Source organism: Podospora pseudopauciseta, chromosome 6 (assembly GCF_035222475.1).
Source record: "Podospora pseudopauciseta strain CBS 411.78 chromosome 6, whole genome shotgun sequence".
NCBI lineage: Eukaryota > Fungi > Ascomycota > Sordariomycetes > Sordariales > Podosporaceae > Podospora > Podospora pseudopauciseta.
The window spans coordinates 2,462,231-2,478,730 of NC_085895.1; the positions used below are offsets into that span (position 1 = coordinate 2,462,231).

At 53.2% G+C, this 16,500-nt stretch overlaps 6 protein-coding genes across 6 annotated transcripts; 1 reads left to right on the plus strand and 5 right to left on the minus strand.

Moving 5' to 3' along the window:
* Positions 1-647: 647 nt before the first annotated feature.
* On the minus strand, positions 648-1,601 carry QC763_600540 (uncharacterized protein). Its single transcript, XM_062913907.1, has 2 exons — positions 1,070-1,601; positions 648-1,008 (listed from the first exon to the last, which is right to left on the minus strand). Exons 1-2 carry the CDS (start codon positions 1,239-1,241, stop codon positions 863-865), a joined length of 318 nt encoding a protein of 105 aa, XP_062763050.1. The 5' UTR covers positions 1,242-1,601; the 3' UTR covers positions 648-862.
* A 4,989-nt stretch (positions 1,602-6,590) lies between these two features.
* QC763_0094930 (uncharacterized protein) lies at positions 6,591-6,842 on the minus strand (the record flags this gene model as incomplete). The annotated part of the gene is made up of 1 exon (XM_062906292.1): positions 6,591-6,842. One exon carries the CDS (start codon positions 6,840-6,842, stop codon positions 6,591-6,593), a length of 252 nt encoding a protein of 83 aa, XP_062763051.1.
* Positions 6,843-10,320: 3,478 nt separating this feature from the next.
* QC763_607300 (uncharacterized protein) lies at positions 10,321-13,005 on the minus strand. Its single transcript, XM_062914570.1, has 2 exons — positions 11,527-13,005; positions 10,321-11,464 (listed from the first exon to the last, which is right to left on the minus strand). The coding sequence occupies exons 1-2, from the start codon at positions 12,150-12,152 to the stop codon at positions 10,363-10,365; spliced, it is 1,728 nt and encodes a 575-aa protein (XP_062763052.1). The 5' UTR covers positions 12,153-13,005; the 3' UTR covers positions 10,321-10,362.
* Positions 12,066-14,655, plus strand: QC763_607310 (uncharacterized protein). Its single transcript, XM_062914571.1, has 3 exons — positions 12,066-13,341; positions 13,408-13,765; positions 13,831-14,655. Exons 1-3 carry the CDS (start codon positions 12,748-12,750, stop codon positions 14,460-14,462), a joined length of 1,584 nt encoding a protein of 527 aa, XP_062763053.1. The 5' UTR covers positions 12,066-12,747; the 3' UTR covers positions 14,463-14,655.
* A 185-nt stretch (positions 14,656-14,840) lies between these two features.
* Positions 14,841-15,257, minus strand: QC763_0094960 (uncharacterized protein; the record flags this gene model as incomplete). Its single annotated transcript, XM_062906293.1, is given in 2 exon segments — positions 14,841-15,039; positions 15,052-15,257. 2 exon segments carry the CDS (start codon positions 15,255-15,257, stop codon positions 14,841-14,843), a joined length of 405 nt encoding a protein of 134 aa, XP_062763054.1.
* Positions 15,258-15,376: 119 nt separating this feature from the next.
* Positions 15,377-16,369, minus strand: QC763_0094970 (uncharacterized protein; the record flags this gene model as incomplete). Its single annotated transcript, XM_062906294.1, has 1 exon — positions 15,377-16,369. One exon carries the CDS (start codon positions 16,367-16,369, stop codon positions 15,377-15,379), a length of 993 nt encoding a protein of 330 aa, XP_062763055.1.
* Positions 16,370-16,500: the final 131 nt, after the last annotated feature.

The window sequence follows — 16,500 nt, forward strand, 5'->3', positions numbered from 1 at the left end:
TTCAGATTTGGAGGGTGCGCTGTCAGGTGCAGAGTAATGATAATGGAGTCACTTGCATGGCAGCTTGGAAATCGACTTACTCAGCCTTTATGCAGATTCGTGATTGATGACTGGGTGAGCAGAACCTCTTCGAGCATTTCCAATTTCGCCCGCCGACGCGCCGCGTACAAATGTCATCAGCACGTAGGTTTGTCTCCAATGTATCCTCCATCTGATAGACACCAAAGCTCCAGAACCGAGTACAGGATACGAAGAAGTAGCAGCGCCGGATATATCAGCACTCATCTTGAATCTGTTTTTGTGTCTTTCGGCTACTTCATCAAACCTCAAACCTCACAGTTACCACTTGCTGGACATATGCTGGGATAAATATCTATTCGTCTGCAGGCGTTTCTTGAGTATTGGCTCCATCGTTTATACATGCCACACCATAAAGCTGGGATGCTGTACATGCGCCACGCTAAAACGGCCAAGATTAACATTGACGCTCCCGCAAAACGTTGCTACAAATTCGTGGGCTTCAGTTCATCTTGATCAGAGTGTCAAGAGTGTCACCTGACAGCTTTTCATTGCGTATCAATGTCTCAGCTGAAAACACTTAGTTTCTGTTCAAACAAAGAGTTACATCCAACGCAGACTTCTCATCAATGCGTCCAAGCTGGGATCTACCTCCTATATCTTAAAATCTCCTTCACCAGTCCACCTGACCTGCCAACACTTTTTCAATTCCAACGCAAAATCGACCACGCGAAAATAACTATTCAATTGACTCCCTAAATATCATACATCTACCACCAAACCCATAACAACAAATCCCACATCAATCTACTATCTTACCTCCCCCCGACCCACAATAACCAATCTAATTCGACCTCTTCTTCGTCCCCCCAAGAACATCCTGCACGGTACCCCCAATAGCCCCCTTATCAGTAAACTGCTTCCCAATCATCCCCTCGCTATGCAGCGGTCCACCAATGTTTTGACCAATGCTCCCGATAACGCCGTCCTCTGCTCAATTCATCACCAGTCAGTTCTCCCCTTTCTATCTATCTTGCAGTGAAGCACTGACCGGTAAACTGCTTCCCAATTGCGCCCTCGGAATCAAAAACCTTGGGCTTGTCCTCACCCAACCCTGCTGTTGCGCCTGTGGTGACGGAGCCGACCTTTCCGCCGGTGGCCTTGGCGCCTGTGTGGGAGTTTTGGGGGACTTTGCCTGAGGAGCCGAGGCCGGAGGGGTTCATTTTTGGTTGATTGCGGGGGTTCAAGTGATGTTGTGTTGAGATGCAAATATGATTGAAAATTGGAGGGAAAAAAATCAATACTGTGAAGGGGACGAAAGAATGTTATATAGGTATGTGGTGGCCATTGTTGCTACCTGTAGTTTGGGGTCCAAAAGTGGTGACATAATAGGGGTTGAGCTGGGTGGGTTGGTGTGGTGATGTCATCATGTCGATGCGCCATATGTCATTGTTTCCCCCTGGGCCGCCGCGCCGGAGATAAGCCCGGATAGATCCTGGGCGGGTTCAAAGAGGGATTAAAGGGTCGGGATGGATAGCGAGTTCTTTTCTGACATGGTGGCGTCAAATCTGGTTGAACTGTTGTCTTTTGCACAAGGGGGGGTTGGTGCAGAGTTTAGGGCCTACAAATGTGCATTGTTAGGCAGGCATTACCAGTACATAGGCAACTTCCACAAAAGCCGCCTTAACCCCTTCCCTTCAGATACGTCCCGCTTATTCCCTCCTCACTCCCCCTCAGAAACTCCCTCCAACCCGGCCAGCTTCACCCCCCACTCCTCCGTCTCCTCCCTCTTCATAAACCTCCCCATCACCCTCACCGCCAACCCAGTCGTAACAAACGGATCCTCGCCCTTCTCCCTCTCAACCTTCTCGTCACTCACCTCCTCAAACCTTATCTCCCTCCCCGTCACCCTCCCCAGTATCTCCATCACCTTTTCCGGCGTTAACTCCTCCCCAACAATTTTTACCTCCATCCCCTTCAACCTCCCCACCGGATCTTTAAACGACTCCACGGAAAACTTGGCAATATCCACAGTAGCAACAAAAGGCAGTTTCACTCCCCTTTTGAAAGGCATCCTCCAGACACCGGTTTTCTTTCAGCCCGGGGTACATCCCCACCTTTGGCTCAAGGAAATTCTCCATGAAGTTCGCGCCTCGCAGGATCGTCCAGCTGTCCCAGTCCCCAAGCTTGATTTCATTCTCGATGGCTTGCTTAGACTTGAGGCTGGCGACTATGACAGGGCTGCTGTCTCTGTCGACGTCGAAGTACTCTTTCAACGAGGACAGAGCGGCGGCGCTGGAGTAGACGATTTGTTTGATGCCGGCGGATATGGCGAGGGAGAGGATGTTTCTTGCTTGGGTGAGTTCGTGGGTGGGGTTGGAGGGGTCGATGGTGAGGTTGAGGAAGAGGGCGGTGCAGGATTGGAGGGCGGAGGAGAGGGAGGGGAGGTCGTCCCATGACCCCTGGGTGAGGGTGACGCCGAGGAAGGAGAGGATGGTTGTTGCGGGGGAGGTGAGAGAGCGGACTGTGGCGTGGACGGGGCCAAGGGGGGGATTGGGAGCGGAGGAGACCAGCGAGGTTCAGGCCCTGGGATCCGGTGGCAGAGGTGAGGAATATGGTTGGATCTTGGGGGTTGGTGGTGGTCATGTTGATTTTGGGGGGTTGGGTGAGAGTGTGGCTTAGACGAGAGAGGGGGATCATCTGGAAGTGAGACGGTGGTTAGTTGGCCGTCATGGCAGTCATGGTGGGCGGGGAAGGTCAACTTATACTCTTGTCATGTTCTTATCTTTGCGGCTTGCCGCCCTGGATGGCATGATGGCGGCATGAGATGGTACCTTCACACCCAGAAAGTGTCTTGCTTCGTTCAATTTGACGTTTCTAGTGTTTTTGCAACACCAACAGGCAGTCAATGCCGGACCGATATGAGGTAGCACTATGCTTACACCGTGAGTAGACGACATTCCATTAGCCAGTCACAAGTTCCGCAGCGGCGGAAATCCGCCAGTTCTGCTGATAACAGCATGAGGACTGATAAACGCCACCGCAGCTCGTTCTACACCTCTTCAACTCGACGCCAAGTGGACAGCTCCCCAACCTCTGGCATAACTGCGCCGTTCACCCCACCCCCACGACTGTGGCAGTAGAGTCTCTTTTTGCCCGTTTTGCCTGGACCATTTTAAGCCCCCGTGTTTTCGATATATTCCTCCCCCCGACATTTGTACAGAGGCGCCTGCTTCTCTAGAGTCACGAGAAGGGTAAATGGGAGACCGAAGAGGTTAGCCCTGAGCTGTGCAGGCAGATGTGGAAGAATGCTAGGTCGCGCTCTCCTAGGAAGAGAAGCGCACCGAGGTCCGACGATGCCGCTGATGAAATACTAGCAATGGAAAGCCCCAGTCCACATGATAGCGGCTGCTTTGGAAGGAATACCGTGGAGAACGATGACTGCTATAATGACGAGTTCGTTTATGCTAAGCAATATTAGGGGGAGCGTTTGAGGCGGCTACGGAAGCGGAAGCGTAGCTCCGAGGAGCTTGGTGATGTTGAGAGCTCATTTGCTACAGCAGTCTAGGAGCTTGGCCACTAAGATATAAGCTCCGATCCATACTCATTTTGAGGACCAGCCTTGTCTGTCAAAGCTTTCAAATGTCAATCTCAATTGGAGTTTTAGCTGACAGTCCCTGTTCCTTCCTCCTCCTCTTTTGTAAACCCTGCACTTTGACCTCCAAGTTAAGTCTTCCAGGTTGAGGTCACTTTTATTCGCAAATGCCCGTTACCCCCTCTCGACTATCCGTTTAATTACCCTCTATTTTATATTTTTAAATAGTATAGTAAGGTGTCACGATTCAGAAGAAGCCGGGACGCCAGGACTAGTGGGACTGGACCGGGCGGTCAAGTGGGGCCTCCGGGGCAGGAAATAGCACGGGCCAGAAGATCTAGGATTTGGAAGGTAGATCCATGGATCTAGAGATTTAGAGCTAGATCCAGAGGATCTAGGAAATAAGAGATAGATCCAGGTACGGAGGTACTCGGAGCCCTAGGTCTATATACGCGGAGGAACTGGCCGGGTTAGATAGACAGTTCCGCAGTATACAATTCAAGTCACAGTTGTTAGTATCTAGACTATTGTGATTAAGAAAAGCCACTTATTGTACACTGTTTAGCTGTACCGAACCAGGATTGTTCAGAAGTGCCTTCGACTAGTATCCCTTTCAGAGGTTCTAGAGAGAGGTTCGTCACATGTTATAAGAGGAGTAGGCCGGTTTAAGGAAGCTGAACATTACTTTAAACTTTACTTAAAGTCGCCCAGACTCTCTGAGTCTAACCGGCTCCTGATATTATCTAATTTAACTGACTTTAACTACGAACTTAAGTACCGGTACACTTAATATTATAGGGAGAATTTAGGGCCGAGGTCTAGCTCTTTTTTTTTTCCCTAGCTAGGTAATAACTTATAGAAAAAATATAAGCTTTTTTAAGTTATGAGCCTTCGAAAGGATACCGACGGATACTACTCTCCTTGGTCGAGATAGGGATGAGGTTAGGGTATAAAAAAGAAGCCCGTCATAATGTCGATCAACTTCTATACACATATAGAAGCCTGATCGCACCAGATATCGTCGATCGACTGAGCCACGTCAGGGCGATTATAGTTACCGCGCGCGTTTCCAGTCTTGAGAATGCTGAGAAGCTCTAGGCGGATACTTTACACCAAAATACCTTCCTTAATTCTTTAGAGGAGGAGGTTTTACATGCGCATAATCTACATGTATATATCCTTAGGGCAATACAAGCTTGGAAATCGCAATGAAGGTAGATAATATCTGGAACGTGCTCAGAGGGTCTTTAGGAAAAATGGAAGGCAATTCTTGATACCAGGGGTTGGGACCTATTTACTTGATTTTATCGTTAAGGAGATAGATAATTTGAATGGGTGGAATTGCGGGATCTAAAATCCTCTACTTCTTTCATAGTTATGATAATGCCTTGGGTGAAAAGTCTCCATTACGAGGTTTCTCTTACCTGGGCTCGATGCCTAGAAAGAGAACGCGATAGACGGCGCGGCGCTTCGAAGACAAGGAGAAACTCGATCCCGTCAGGTAAATCACCGAGGGGCCACAACCCCTCCTCCTGAAGCCATCCGAGGGCATTGAGTGGCTCCTCATGGTTGACGAAGAAGTTCGTATTGACACCTGAGACAAGATCGGCGCCCGGATCTGTTTTCTCGGGGTGGAAAAGCGAGCCGCAGAATTCAGCGTCTTTAACGTAGGCAATCGGAAAGCCGGCTATCACCTTGCTCGCAGAGGTTTGCATAAAACCGAGTGGGACATGCGGAAAAGAAAAGTCAATTAATAAATCTGAATGGGAAATATAAAGTGAGCCAGACCGGGTACCCACCGGCGCATGCCTTGGAGATGGCGATAAGAGCGGCCGGATAGGAGCTCATTATTCCAAAGATTTCATCATCTTTCTTACGAAGCTTCTCCAGAAGGCGGGTTGCGAGGCGGCGCTCCCTGAAATCGCGATGGACGACGAGTTGGGTCACCGGCACACTTGTCGACCCTCGTGGGCCCACCGGCAGGCAAATGCATTACCAGCGAGGGTGTTGTTAACATGGATGCTAACCTAGGAGGACAAGGCACCGATGGGTAGGTAATCCCTCCGGAGCCGAAGCGGGCTCATCTTAACACGGGTACCTAAAGCTAGTGTTAGCTACTTGCAGCGTTTCTGACCGGGAGAGGGCAATGGAGCGGCAAATACCTCGCTTGCCTCCCTGGCAGCCGTCAGGTGTGTCCCAGATGCCATAATTTTCACTGAACAGTTGAGCCGCCTCAGTGAGCATTTCATCCGTGACATGATTCGGCCCAAACTCCTTGAAGATCTCAGTAGTGATCTCGGCTGCCCTCGTGAGGCGATGCTTGCTGGTCGTTTGTTTCTCAAACTGAACAGTGGGTCTCCGAGAATCCAGCGCGGAATCGCCGGTGAGGCTGATATTAGGATATTGTTAGGGACGAAATAAAAAGGTTACTCTAAAGCTGGCCAATGCTCCCACCAAATTCACTAGTATCCAAATAACATCAACCGCAAAACTTGATCGCAAAGCAACTTCGCCACATCCGGAAAGTTGTCACACCCCACATGCCTGAGAAGGAAAAAAAACTTCGGCAAGTATCGGCGGGGATTGCCCCAATTAAAGGTGTAAGAAACGGGGAGAAGGCTCGACTGCGTGCGGGCGATTGGACACTACCATAACTGCACAAAAATAAGCTGCATGGCAGATCAACCCTGTGGCTGCAGTGTCAATAATTTCATCCAGACTAATTTGATTTAGACCACATTCGGCGACCAAGGTACCAAGGAAGTGGCGCTGAAAATGGCGCTGAAAACAGCACAACTTCTCGCAAGCCAGATTACACCCTCCCACCTCGAACGCTAGTCCCCAATGCGGCGTTGCTTTTCAGAATCCTTTCTTCTCTTCCTAACGGCTAGGCTCGCCGTAGCTGGTCGAGGCTAGATACGTGTCGAAACCACCTAGGCCTTGGCCACGGAACAACGCTGGGGGGATCAAGGGGTTATCAAGAAGGATCAGGACGTACGATTTTTGGCACAATTCCGACAGAATCCATGGTCACAGGCCTCGATCCACTCCCACTCGTTGGTGATGGTACTCTTTTCCCATTTGGGGTTGGGCGACATGTTCTTGAACCACCCACTCGTGTTACGCCCTCCGCAGTTGCAACAGGTCCAGCCGGTGCCGCCGCTGCGGTAGTCTCAGTTGACAAGCACACAAACGGCATTGGATGGCCGCGGAGCAACGAAGGTGACATTGGAACACGCTGTCTCGCATCCCGTCTCAAGGTCGATCAAAGCTGACGGGCAGCAGTGCAAAGTCATGGATTGGTGGCCACAACCGTGGATATGTGGATGTCCGTGACACATGATGGGCTATGTGGGGGGAACGAGTAATGGCTAAGGAGCCACTTTGGGATGCTTGAGGATTGTTGCGGGTGCTGCGTTGGGGGGAGTTGCTGGCGTGCGCTTTACTGCGGAGAGAAGGGTAGAAGCTGCGAGAATTGAGAAGTGAGATTTGGCAAATGGACGAATCCCCAGTGCTCCCTCGTTTTCAGAGTTAGGTTGAAAAGAGACACCGGAAGTGGCTCCAAGTTCGACAGAATCCCACGGATTTTTGACCAGGCTGTGGTACAAGCTGGAATCTGGCTCCGGTGTCGTATTCACACCCATCAGGGCGGTGAGTCATCAATGAATAGAACAAGGCGCGGAAGCCATTAGGGCCTTGCCCAATTCGATCGCGGCATCCATGGCAACGCCACAGCGTGGAAAGACAGATCATGATGCTTGGTTCGAAGCGCAGAAACTCCATTGACTGATGGGATGACAAAGGAAAATAGCCAATGAACTAGCGTCTCCGGACAGTCGAGCCGCTATCGTTGTCAATGCTAAGATATCTGGTTTGCCAAGTTTCTTCAACCATTCACAAACTGTCGTCGCCCATCGTGTGCCAAGATTCGTGAAAATGAATTTCTTATTGGACTCCTGGAGCGTAAGGCGGGACCATATCTTTCGCGCGTGCAAGAGGTCAAGATCTGGCGAATTCTGATCAAGAGGATTAGGTGAGCGGGACTTGATCTCGGCCATTGATAGAAGACAAATAAGGTGAGGGAATCCTCCGTCAGTACCAGAGGCAGAGAGGCGACAGACCCAGGATGCGACCATCCATTCGCTTAGGGTTTATCACTGACCTTGCAACAGGATATTCTCTCGGTACTGGTCGAGCAGGGGTGATTTGCGTGCGAGAAAATTTACTGTCGGGGAGAGGTTGTGGAAGGCCAAGGAGGCGGTGGGGGTTGGGGTTGAGTGGGGGAGGGGGAGGTGGTGGTTGTGAAGGATGTGGAGCGAGCTCTTTTGTCTTGTTTTTTCTTTTTTCTTGTTTCTTTCCCAGAAAGGGACTGTGAGTGATGGGGTTGGCTAACGATGTGAGTGTATCTAGTTTTCGAGATGTGCTAGGTGAGGCGAAAGTGGAGGAGGTGGATTTGTTAGGCAAGATGGTGTTGAGTAGCTTTTGGGGGATTGATGAGACGAGGGGGTGGTTGATGGGTGTTGGGGGGGATTTGTGATGGGTTTTTTGATGAAATGGGCTTGGATAGGGGTGGGAGTGGTGTGGCATCTTTTTGTTTAGCTTGGATCTTTCGGTATCAAGCATTGTTCTTTTGTTTATAATGAGAGATAAATGTCGACTTTGCTGTGACTGGGGTGGTTAATGTGCAGAGCCAATTCCATCCTTCTCACAACTTAGCTTGCGGGCTTGCCTGCCCTGAGGCTTTTCTTTAAGAGTCTTATTTTGGCCATAGGTCAATTCAGACTCGGGATGAAAAATAACAAGATCGGTGGTAAGCTTGTACCTAGTGAAGTTTCCAGATAGGTCAGATAGGTATCCCATTGTTCAAGCCGAAAGCTCGGTATTACCTAAATTGTCGGCAAGCTACTCATAAGTCTTATCGGTAGTCTTGCAATTGGAAATTGGTTCTTAGGGGGGCAGTTTGATAGGATCTTATAGGCCCTATACAATTTCAAAATTTCGTCACTTATGTAGCAGCAGAGGTTCTATTACCCAACCAGCTCCAGCCAGCTTTTTCCCTGACAGGTTTGAAAGCGTCATTTGTGCGCGGCCATCAGCGACGAGGTCGAGTTGCGGTCTGGGTGGGAGCGAGCAGAGGTCATCTGCGCTTCGACGCTGCCCCACTTCTCGATTACCGCGTGATATCAACCTGTTCACCTGTCTACGACAATAGCAACAACAATAGTGACGCGTGGTGGGTCGCGGAAACTGTGAGTGCTCAGTCGTGTGTTCTAGATAATGGGTTTTCACTGGATGACGGGGATGTTCTGGACATTGAGGTATGGCTGACTGGATGAGATAGGATGACCAGACACTGGCGTGGACGAAAGACGGCGAAAACGAGGTCACTCTGCTGAAGTAGTTGACATCATTTAGGAGGCTTGCGTATCACGTAGGTGTCAGACTTTGTTTTCTTGGACTGATTACCCTGACTTGGTCACCAGAAGCGTCCTGTGATTCATTGTACGACAAATCATCATCTTATGACCGTAACAAAGATTCTCCTCCGATCCCAATATCCTTCGACTCACCTGTCCTTTAAGCCCACTCCCATTGGCTTGCTCTTCGTCCAAAGTCGATCAAATCTACGCGACTACAGGTTTGCTCTCTGTCGCCGCCCCACTTGTCAACAACTGCCTATCGTAGCAGTAAAGAAAGATAAAGACAAAGATTTATAATAAATAAAGTTAGTTATGATCCCGGGAGAAATGGAATGATCTAGGTCTTGGCATTATGTTTATATATACGGAGGAACTAAATAGCTTCTAGATAGTTCCGCAGTATGCAATTACAGCTTATATTCACTATATCTTATATTTATATTAAGATATCTTATTGTACACTATTTAGCTACACTGATCAAATTGTTAGAAGTAGCCTTTAACCACTATCCCAGTCAGAGGTTCTGTATAGGAGTTCGTCACACCCTCCCCATCCGGCCCCATTTTCGTCCTTGTAGGTGAGCGAGGCTCTAAACTTGAATATGAGGGCATCGCGTAAAGTTGTCGTTTTTAGAGAATGGCGAGCGTAAGGTGAGTGTAGGGTGAGCGGTGGTAAGCTAAAGGTGCGCCGTTAGCTGCTCCCTCCAAGCCCGCCAATGAGAGCTCCCATGACGAGGTTGATAACACCCCCCCGTGTCGGCATTGGGTAGTTTGCGTACCTGCTGCCTTCCTTAGATGCAGTAGTCGTTTCTCAAGCTCCTTCTCCGGAGTCGAGTCCTAACTCCCCGTTACCCGTTGTCGCCATAGCTAGCCAAAACTTTGCCAGGCAATTGGCCAGCATTAAGCAAAGCACCAACTTCAATGCCTTCCAAGAAGGCCGACGAGAAGAAACAAAAGTCGGTGAAGCAGTCTCGTGCTCAGATTATCGACGAGAAGGGGGGATGGGAGCCGGGTAGGTATCTTAGGAGACAGTTGTTTTCGAAGCCTAGGTGTCGAGCTTTTTGGTCCAGAAAAGACAGGTCTTTGTTTTTGGTCTCGGGGGATCTCGGAACGTCTGGGGAGTCCCATGCACCCATCCGGTAGGAGACGAACCACCCTGCTTCGTTTGGTGTCTGCTGGTGATGGAATAGGATGTCTAGGATGGGACGGGAGTTGACGGATTTCGGACTCGGAACGGATGAGATGGGGGTTCATGATAATCGGGTTGAAGGCAGGCCAGAAATCTTCGAAAAACATTCAGGGTACATCGGGGTGCATTAGGGTGCAACATCATTCTCCGTCCTTTCGGTTTGAACCCAGTCTCAAAATCTCTTGGCCAGACTCTTGCTTTTCTTGCTGGAAACGGTGGTCAGTGATGTGTTCCTGATCCATACTGTATTCCTTGATGGTAAACTGTGACAACATGGTCACGCCTGCCAGACCGCACATGGTCGCCCAGATAACTTGGAAAGTTCGGACAAGGGCGCCTCTCAACGCCATCACCAACGGGGACCCCGAGGGCATGTTCTTCATCATGGATGCCAGCGCTACGGCTCCAATATTTGCAATGGCTGGTGGCAGCAGCGAGGCGATTTCTGGTTGCTGGAGTTCCACCTGCATGTGATTTTCTAGAATCGATCCACCGATGGCCACGCCGACCGCTTGTCCAAACGAGCGGAAGAAGAGAACCAGCGTTGCGGCCGTGGCCACGTCTGCGGGCGGGACCGAGGCTTGTAGCGCGAGCGTGATGGACGGGAATAGGATCCCCATGCCCAGCCCGGACACGGCAGTGAGGAAGATCCACGCCGGGATGCTGGTGTCGGCGCCCAAGAGTATCAGGAGCCCGCAGCCCAAGGTTGCCAGCACCCAACCGGTCCAGACAGCCCAGCGGTAGCGGCCGGTCTTGGACACGACCACGCCGACGAAGATGGCGCATGGAACTACCGTTGCGGTCTGGGCGAGAGCGGCGACGCCTGCAATCAGCGGGCTGTAGCCCAGGACGGCTTGGAAATACTCGGGCATGTAGTACACGAGAGAGTAGAGGATGAGCCCGTGAACGAAGCTGCCGGCGTATACTGCCGTTGTTGAGTAGTTCCGGAATATGTAGACGGGGATGAAGGGCGTGGACGTGCCGTAGCACTCGAACACAGCAACACCCGCCATGCCCGCAGCACCAAGACACAGGGGGACGAGCGTGTGCCAGCTGCTCCAGGGAAACTGCGAACCCCCCAGAGTCACCGATACAAGGAAAGCCGTGACGGAGGCGATGAAGAGGGTCGAGCCGAAGTAGTCCAAGTTCCGCAGCCTGGCCGTGGTGTCACCGCTCGGCCGGGTAAGCTTCAGGAAGAAGCCAATGCCAATCAAGCCGAGTCCGACGACGGGAAGGTTGAGCCTGCCGAGTACAAAGGTGAGCATGTAGTTAAGTACACAGGGCCATGTACGAGCGCAGCTCACCAGAATATCCATCGCCACTGGCCTGCTTCAGCACAAGCACCACCAATAATGGGTCCGGTAGTGCTGCCCACGGCCCAGATGGAGCTGATCAAGGCATAAAGACGAGCGCGCTCCCTAAGAGGCGCCAGATCGGTCACCAACACGGTGGTGAGACCAAGCACTCCGCCGCCGCCGAGCCCCTGAACGGTCCGGCCGGCGATCATGACAGTAAAGTTTTGGGAGACGGCACAAACCACGGAGCCGGCGGCAAAGATGACCAACGCCAGCATCAGAACGGGACGGCGGCCAAAGACGTCGCTCAGGGATACCCAGAGGAGCAACACGACGGTGCAGGCGAGTAGGTAGGATGTCCCGGCCCAGAAGGCCTCAGTCTGTGTGTTGCCATCGCCGCCGATGGCCGCGGATATTGCCTGTCCATGTTGTGTTAGCCCGGTGTTCACATCGTTTCTACTTGTGGGGGAGAGGTCGGAACGCACCGGCAGGGCGACAGATAGGGACGTGGCGTCCAAGGCTGCGGCGAGATTGGTCAGGGCTATGGCCCAGAAGGCAAGCCAGAAATGGAGCCCCGGCCCACGCCGAGTGTTGGCCCTGTCGGGCTCATTCACGTTGATGTCGACGCTGGCCATTTGGGAAGACTGCCACGCCGCGTGAGGTTAGGCAGAGGGTTCCAGAAAGGATGGGAGCGAGCCAGAGCAGTCGATGGCCTCTAGTACGCCTCACTGGGTATATTCACAGGAAAGCACGCTCGTCGGCAGCAGGATCCAAGGCAAGGGCAACGCGGAACTAGACTCCCAGTGGGTAAAATTGCCCTGCGTTACAGTTGGTTCAGTCTAAAAGCCATACCGGTGGGCCACTGCATCCACGCACGATAAGTCACCAGTCGAGCGGGCGTCATCGCAGTCCCGACTCTGCCGTATCAGCGACCCACTTTGGATCGGAAGTCCGATGTTGACACATGTTCGGAAGTCCGACCGCTTAGCGCTGACATCTTCCTGCCGACCTATGGACGGAAGCCGGGGCCGAATTCTGCCTGTCCACGGCAATTTGGCCGCCGGGCGGCTTCCGGCATCGCTGCGGATGTTGTCGTCTCTTACTTGGACTTCAAACCTGTTGGAAGGCCCGGACCATGCCGCATGCCCGAGCCCGTGGCATCAACACATTTGCCGCCTTGGTCTCTCGACTGTCATCAGAATCCTCTGCTCTTACCCAACAAGACCTTAGATGAACCGAAACGACATCGAGATGCCATACCCAATCTACTACTACGTTGCCATTCTTTCCATAGCTGCTCTCTTCACCCGCTCTCTCTATGTACGAATTAGTCTCTTCCAGCGCAAGCGGCGCTTTGCCCGCAAGCATGGCTGCGCGCCTGTGACGCGAGTGCGGGCGTGGGATCCCCTGCTTGGTCTCGACCATTTCGTCCGCCTAGGGAAGGCCGCCGCGCAGCGCCAGTACCTGGAATACTGGCGGAAGAACATGTTCGGGAGGTACGGCAACACGTTCGAGATCAACCTCATGGGCCAGCGCCTGCTCTTCACCAACGAGCCGCGCAACATCCAGGCGGTGCTGGTGACGCAGTTCCCTGACTTTGACATCGGCCAGCGGCGGCGCGACAACTCGGCCCAGCTGTTGGGCGTGGGCGTCTTCAACGCCGACGGTCCCACGTGGGAGCACGCTCGCGCTACCCTGCGTCCAAACCTCACGCGGGCTCAGGTGGCCGACTTGCAGCTCTTTGAGAAGCATGTCGGCGTATGGATGGCGGCCCTGCCCAAGGATGGCCAGGCGGTGGATATGCAGGAATGGGCTTTCCGATTTGTAAGCTGTCGATGGACAACGCACTCGAATTCATCTCGGCACGTCCTTTGCTAACATTGGCCACAGACTTTGGACGTGGGAACCGAATTCCTGTTCGGCACATCTTCCGGCGTACTTGATCCCCAAGCCACGGCGTTGGGCCGCCGCTTTGCCTGGGCCTTTAACCTCGGGGTGGACGGAGTGGCGCAGAAAATCCGCCTCGGAAGCCTGGCACCGCTCTACTACAATGCCGACTACGGAAAGGCCTGCAAGATGGTGCACGAATACGTCGACCCCATCGTGCTTGCAGCGATCGAAGCAACCCAGAAGACCGGGTCTGAACAACACAGCAACGTCGGAGACGAAAAGCGGTACACCTTCCTTGGCGCTCTCGCCAGCGAGGGTATCAGCCCGAAGAAGATACGTGACCATGTATTGAACATACGTAAGTAGCACTTTCAGGGCATCTGCGTGTTTATTTGGAATTATCCGACCTGACCAACCTCTCAGTCATTGCTGCGCGCGATACATCGGCCTGTCTTATGAGTGCCGCCTTCTTCGAGCTCGCAAGACAGCCCGCCATCCAAGCCAAGCTCCGAGCCGAGGTCGACAGACAGCTCGAAGGACGGCTCCCCCGCTACGACGACCTCAAAGACATGACCTACCTTAACTGGTTCATTAAGGAGGCCCTGCGCCTGTACCCCCCAATCCCCATGAACATCCGCGTAGCGAACAAAGACACGATCCTCCCCGTGGGCGGCGGTCCCGACGGCTCGGCGCCCATCTTCGTCCCCGCGGGCCAGGAGGTCGTGTACCAAATCTTCTCGACACACCGGCGGAGGGATCTTTGGGGCGAGGACGCCGACCAGTTCCGCCCGGAGCGGTGGGAGACGATCCGCCCGCACTTCCAGTACCTGCCCTTCAACGGGGGTCCCCGCATATGCCCTGGCCAGCAGTTTGCGCTGCTGGAAACGAGCTTTGTCCTCGTGCGGTTCCTGCAGGAGTACTCGCGGCTCGAGGCGCCCGCAACCTCGCAGCAGCCCTGGACCGAGAATTACACCTTGACCTGTTCAGTGGGACAGGGTTCGTGGGTGAAGCTGACGAAGAGGGGGGGTGAAAAGGGGTCAGAAGTCTCGGCTTAATTAGGTAGTCTCGTAGCCAGCAGAATTGTAGTTGATGCAGCTTAACAAGGCCAGCATTAGCTAGATTACTGCTTAGAACAGAATGGAGTGTATTAGGAGAGACATTTGCTGGCGGACCTCCATAACGAACGGCCATGCACAGTGATGATAATCGAAAGGGCTTAGATACATTCAATTATCTGTGATTATGCTCAAGTTACATTCGCAGCTCTTATCTGATTATACTCAAGTTACATTCGCAGCTCTTATCTGATTATGCTCAAGTTACATTCGCAAATTTTATCTGCAGGGCCAAGTGCAGTGCAAAGAGATGGAGAGTCGCCCCAGGCTAAGTACTTGGGCCGGCAGGCCAAGCATCACCGACAACCGGTCAGTCCTTCAAGCCCCCTTGTCGTCTCCAAAGACTGCCACCGCGAGGAAAGCGGCAAGACACAGCGAGTGCAACGCCAAATGCACAGCCGGCCCTCCCAACGCGGCGCCTTGTCCTTCGCTGTCGCCTTGTACCTTGTATTGTAGACGCGGGAGAGCACGATGGATGGGCCAGGCGTGATAAGTGCCTAGAGCCGCAGCGAGAAGTCTCGTGGCGCCCGTGCCGCAAGAGGGTGGCTGGTGGTGGAAGATGGCGACCAGACAGACGAGGTTTGTTGAGAGGAGAAGCCCGCCGTACTGGCGCAAAATCAGCTTCGCAGCCGCGGAGCAGTCGGGCAGTTGTTGTTCCGGCCGGAAGATGAAGGACGCGGCTGCGGCTGTCTCGATGAGAAGATGAAAGACGAATGGAAGGGTTTGGGAGGCCATGGCGTCTGGGCAGGACAGGGGTTGGAAGGGTGGGACAGCAATGGTGCGGGTTGCCAGGACCGGATATTGAGGGTGCAGGCGACCCGGACATAAAAGACACAAGACGGTCTAGTCTCCCTTCATAGCTTTGACTCGCCATTTAGTTGCGGCAGAGACTCCCCCATCCAGCAGCCTTGGATGGCACGCCAATATTTGGTAGCGTCCTCGGTGACGAGTGCACAGTGGGGTGCCTCTCGGAAGAGCACAAGCCCAACCTCACATCCAGCTTCTCGCGCGAGCTGGGCATGGGATTGAACGTCAGCGGGTCCCACCATGCGGTCAGCACGGGAGAAGAGATAGAGCCGACGGGCGGCGGTGCCGAACAGGGTTGGCTTGTTCAGCTCACGCCGCATATCGTTGACTGAGGACATGAAGCCGGCCTTTTGCAGCGCCGTGACGGTGGCCACAGCCGCGAATACGGCAGCCGTGCCGAGCGCTCGGATGGGGGCCGAGCTGGTAGCGGGCAGTGACAAAATCGCCGCATTGAAGGCCTTGGCGAATGAAGTGTCGCCCGGGCAGCAGTCGAAGACAACCTGGCGCAGGTGGTCGCACAGAAGCGTGCCGGCCACCTCGGATATGGACAGGGCCAGTTGTATGGCCGTATTGCAGCCGCCGTGGGAAAAGATGTGGAGCAGGGCCTGAGGAATGACAGGATTGGTGGTGCCGGACTCGGTAGTCCGAGTTGTCGTCGGCGGCGGCTGCAACGCTTTGATGATGGCGTCTCGGGCTGGCCGCAGCCGAGAACGGACGGCCGCAAACGAGCGAGCCGAGATATCGGCAAAGACTGTACGGACCAAGACAAGGGTTGCATCGGGAAATGCTTTCCGGTAGCCCTCGACGTATTTGGCGACCCGTGGCGTGGTCGCGCCCCCAAGCCACGTGCAGAGAATGATCAGGGACGGCGGCGGGCATCCGCTGGCGCTGCCACTGCCACTGATCTTGTCGTGTGCCGCTGACGGGACACTGGGTTCAAACAGGAAAATGTTGTTGCCCAGAGGCACCAACGGAGTTGGAGGTGCTGGCAGTGGTCCCTCTGGGCTGCCGTCGTCGCCCTCCGTGTGCGGGAGTGTCATGGCTGTTGTGGCACGCCGGATGGGATGGTTGACGGTTGATGGCTGATGGATGTGTAAGGGAATAATCGAGAGTCTATGAGCGTGTGTGCAGTGGATGTTTTTTGTTTGTTGGAGCTATTCTTAATTACAGG